The sequence below is a fragment of the Coregonus lavaretus genome (genome assembly GCF_964263955.1).
Source record: "Coregonus lavaretus genome assembly, contig: HAP1_SCAFFOLD_812, whole genome shotgun sequence".
Taxonomy (NCBI): domain Eukaryota; kingdom Metazoa; phylum Chordata; class Actinopteri; order Salmoniformes; family Salmonidae; genus Coregonus; species Coregonus lavaretus.
In genome coordinates, this window is record NW_028162456.1 from 100,005 (window position 1) to 103,472 (window position 3,468).

General features: G+C 41.6%; 1 protein-coding gene across 1 annotated transcript; it reads right to left on the minus strand.

The window, feature by feature from the left end:
- Positions 1-374: 374 nt before the first annotated feature.
- On the minus strand, positions 375-2,944 carry LOC311119216 (protein NLRC5-like; the record flags this gene model as incomplete). The annotated part of the gene is made up of 2 exons (XM_084193945.1): positions 375-1,996; positions 2,608-2,944. Coding segments are annotated over 2 exons (1,959 nt in total), but the record flags the coding sequence as incomplete, so codon positions are not given.
- Positions 2,945-3,468: the final 524 nt, after the last annotated feature.

Here is a 3,468-nt window from a genome sequence, read left to right on the forward strand (position 1 = left end):
ACCCTGGACTGGAAGGTGCAACTCATTTCCACAGAGACCAAGTAAGCTGGTGAAGTCCATCTCTGCCACACTGCTCAGCAAAGTTGTCCAGAGTTGACACAGCATTGAGGGGTCAGATGAATCATCAGAGGAGGGCCTTTAAAAGAGATTAGATTATAAAGATTATTTCAAAGTAGCATGACACAGAAGTGTTTATAACTCAGTATCTGAATGGAAGAGACTACAATAGATATTTTTATAAAGATCAGTTGCTTCATCACAATTTCTCTTTCTTTGACTGGTTAATTGTCAATAAACGTGTGAATTAGATAACACAAATATTACCCAAGATGTCTGACATTCTTCAGAGAGCCCAGTATCAGCCTTACGCCTTGGTCTGACACAATGCAGTCATTCAGGTCCAAGCCAACCTTTCTCTCTGCAGACTGACTGGTCACATAAGACACTGCACAGCACTGGTGAGGATCAAGATGTTCTCCACTCAGGTCTAGATGATAGTCCAGTTTGTCCAGGAGAAGGAGACAGGCCTCAGTAGACTGATGTTCATACAAGCACTGACACAAAAACAGAAGATCTATCTCAAACTCAGGAGCACCACCTTCTGCATGATCTTGGTTTGTTTGAGATGGAAGAAATGTGTTCACCACTTCCTTGAAGAACCAATCTGACGTCTTCTTGATCTGTTGATCCGGAACTAGACCGTTTACCAATCTAATATTCCTCTCATTCAGAAGCCCACACAGGAAGGGAATCAAGTGTTTTGTGTGTTTCCATTCTTCAGTCTGGCACTTCTCTAGAACCACTCTGATTTGATCTGGATTCTGTAAGAGCCAAAGGGCACCAAAGAACTCCTGCATTGTGTAGTGGAGAAATGCACAGTAAGTGTCTGACGCTGTGGGTGCAACCTTAACCATAAGTGCTCCCAAGAACGCAAAATGGACACCGCTTTCTTCACAACTCAGTGTTGTCAAGTTCATGTTTTTTTCATTTGTTGCATGAAAAGCTATTTCTGCCAAAGACAATATTTTCTCTCTGTTTTCTTTGAGATAATTGTCGGTATCCTTATCTCGTATGCTACTGTGTTTTTGGATGCACTGACGGAGGATGTTGCTGTACATTTCAGTTATAGTGCATGTCTGTTTAGAAGCCTCTGAGGTAGGGAAATAAATGCAGGTAACCACCATCAGTGCATACATTGGGACATGGCACAGACTGAACAACTCTATGTTGTTTAACACACTGCGCGAGGAGTCAGGATCAGCACTCAGCATCTCTGTTAAGTAAGCCCTGATGGATGCATCACTGAACCCTTTCACCTCCACTCTGAACCAGTCTGCGGGCCAGTCTGTCAGGAAGTCTTCAGATTGATCTGGTCTGCATGTAGTCACAATCTTTGCATCAGGGAGGTTCTCCACAAGGTCCTTTACTACCGACAGCGAGGAGAGGTCTGTGATTCCATCAAATATGATGACAACGTTTTCAGAGTTCTCCTTAATATCCTGTAACACTTCTTCTTTACTTTTTTTGGGCTCACTGTACATGTTAAAGAGAAGGTCCTCCAGGCTCATGGGTTTTCTGTGTGAAATGTCTCTCACGTCAAAATAAAACATGTAGTCTAGTTCTCTGTGATCTTTCTCTGCCCAGAGGTTCAACATTTGATGGGTGACTGTTGTTTTTCCAATTCCAGGTTTTCCAAAAAGGAGGATTTTTTTCTCATGTGTTCTAAGCAGGTCAGCAGGGGATGTTTCCTGTTTGGCCGTGGGGATGAAGCTCTTTAGCTTTTTAGGGCGAGCTTTCTTGCATCTTTTGCTCTTCACTTTAATTTTGGAGAGAGATGAATGCACATCTGTATCTAACACAAGAGGGGTGTAAGATAAAGTCCCCTCATTTCTACATGTCTCTGGTAGGAGACTACAGCTTTGTTTCCATGCACCATTTGTGATCTTCCGTGCTTTACATTTCAGCTGTGTCTGATATCCGTGACAGGGTTTTGAACCTAAAATAAGGGTATTAAGGGAAGAGAGAGTAAATGCACTGTGCAAACAAATCAAAGCCAATCTAAAGGACTAGAGAAAATCAGGACAGAAAGCTACAAGGATACACTAGTAGATCTTTCTAGATTGAAGGTGCTCTTTTGGGGCTAAATGGTCATCAAAAACAAGAAGAACCAAGGGGCACTAAAGACAAAGTTTAAATGCCTGTATTATGATGGCACGTTCAATAGAACAATATGTATAAAACCTCTGATGCGTTTCAGCGTAGCCTTCATCAGGGAGGACAATGACAAATCTCTATTGAACACGCCATCATAATAAAGGCATTTTTACTTCATGAAGAGTGCATTGGTCGCACTTATTTTTGATGAACAATCTAAAAAGGTACATTAACCCCTTTCAATGTGCGCTTCAAATAGCTTCGCCAGCACCATGGAACCAAAGGAATAGTGCCTAAAGTACAAACCCTGTCTATGGAGCGCGCACAGTAAGCTAAATTAACCACACCTAAAATAATATTTGAAAGACACATTTCAACAGGTCTGCTATTTTTTAGCCCAGCCAATTGTATACTATATAGTGTATACTAAGAGGATACCATACGATCACTTACCAACAAGGTAGTCTGTCATCTCTGGGTCTTCCTTAAAGGGGAAGCAGCTGATCCATTGCTGTAAGTCAGCGTCGTCTAAGGTCCTCTTCCTTGTGATGTATAGAATCGTCAGCAACTCATAGCATGCAGCCTCTCCTTTGGCCGAGACCCAGTCCAGTATTCTTCTGGTTTGGTCAAAACTGTCAACTTCAGCCTGAATTTTACTGACTTCCTCCCCGTGAAGAACCTGGCGCTGGAACAGGTTTTCCACAATGAGGGGAAGATTCTGGAGCCTTCCAATGAGACGTAGCCTTCCATTTGTAATGTACTCTAAAGCAGATTGTCTTGCAGAAGCCATGTCCCAGGTTGTTTCTGCAGCATCACTGGTATGTTTCAACACGTAGGATCTCTGGAAGACGAAAGTACATAGTCAGTTAATAGTAGAACAGTCAAATAATGATTAGGTTTATTTATTCAATTAAACGTTTTAGCCCATGTAAACAAAACATACACCAACTAAATGTGAATGTATCTATTACAATGGCGTAAAACAAGAATATAAACTCTGCAAAAAAAGAGACCCTGTCTTTCAAAGATAATTCGTAGAAATCCAAATAACTTCACAGATCTTCATTGTAAAGGGTTTAAACACTGTTTCCCATGCTTGTTCAATGAACCATAAACAATTAATGAACATGCACCTGTGAAGCGGTCGTTAAGAGACTAACATCTTACAGACGGTAGGCAATTAAGGTCACAGTTATGAAAACTTAGGACACTAAAGAGGCCTTTCTACTGACTCTGAAAAACACCAAAAGAAAGATGCCCAGGGTCCCTGCTCATCTGCGTGAACATGCCTTAGGCATGCTGCAAGGAGGATGA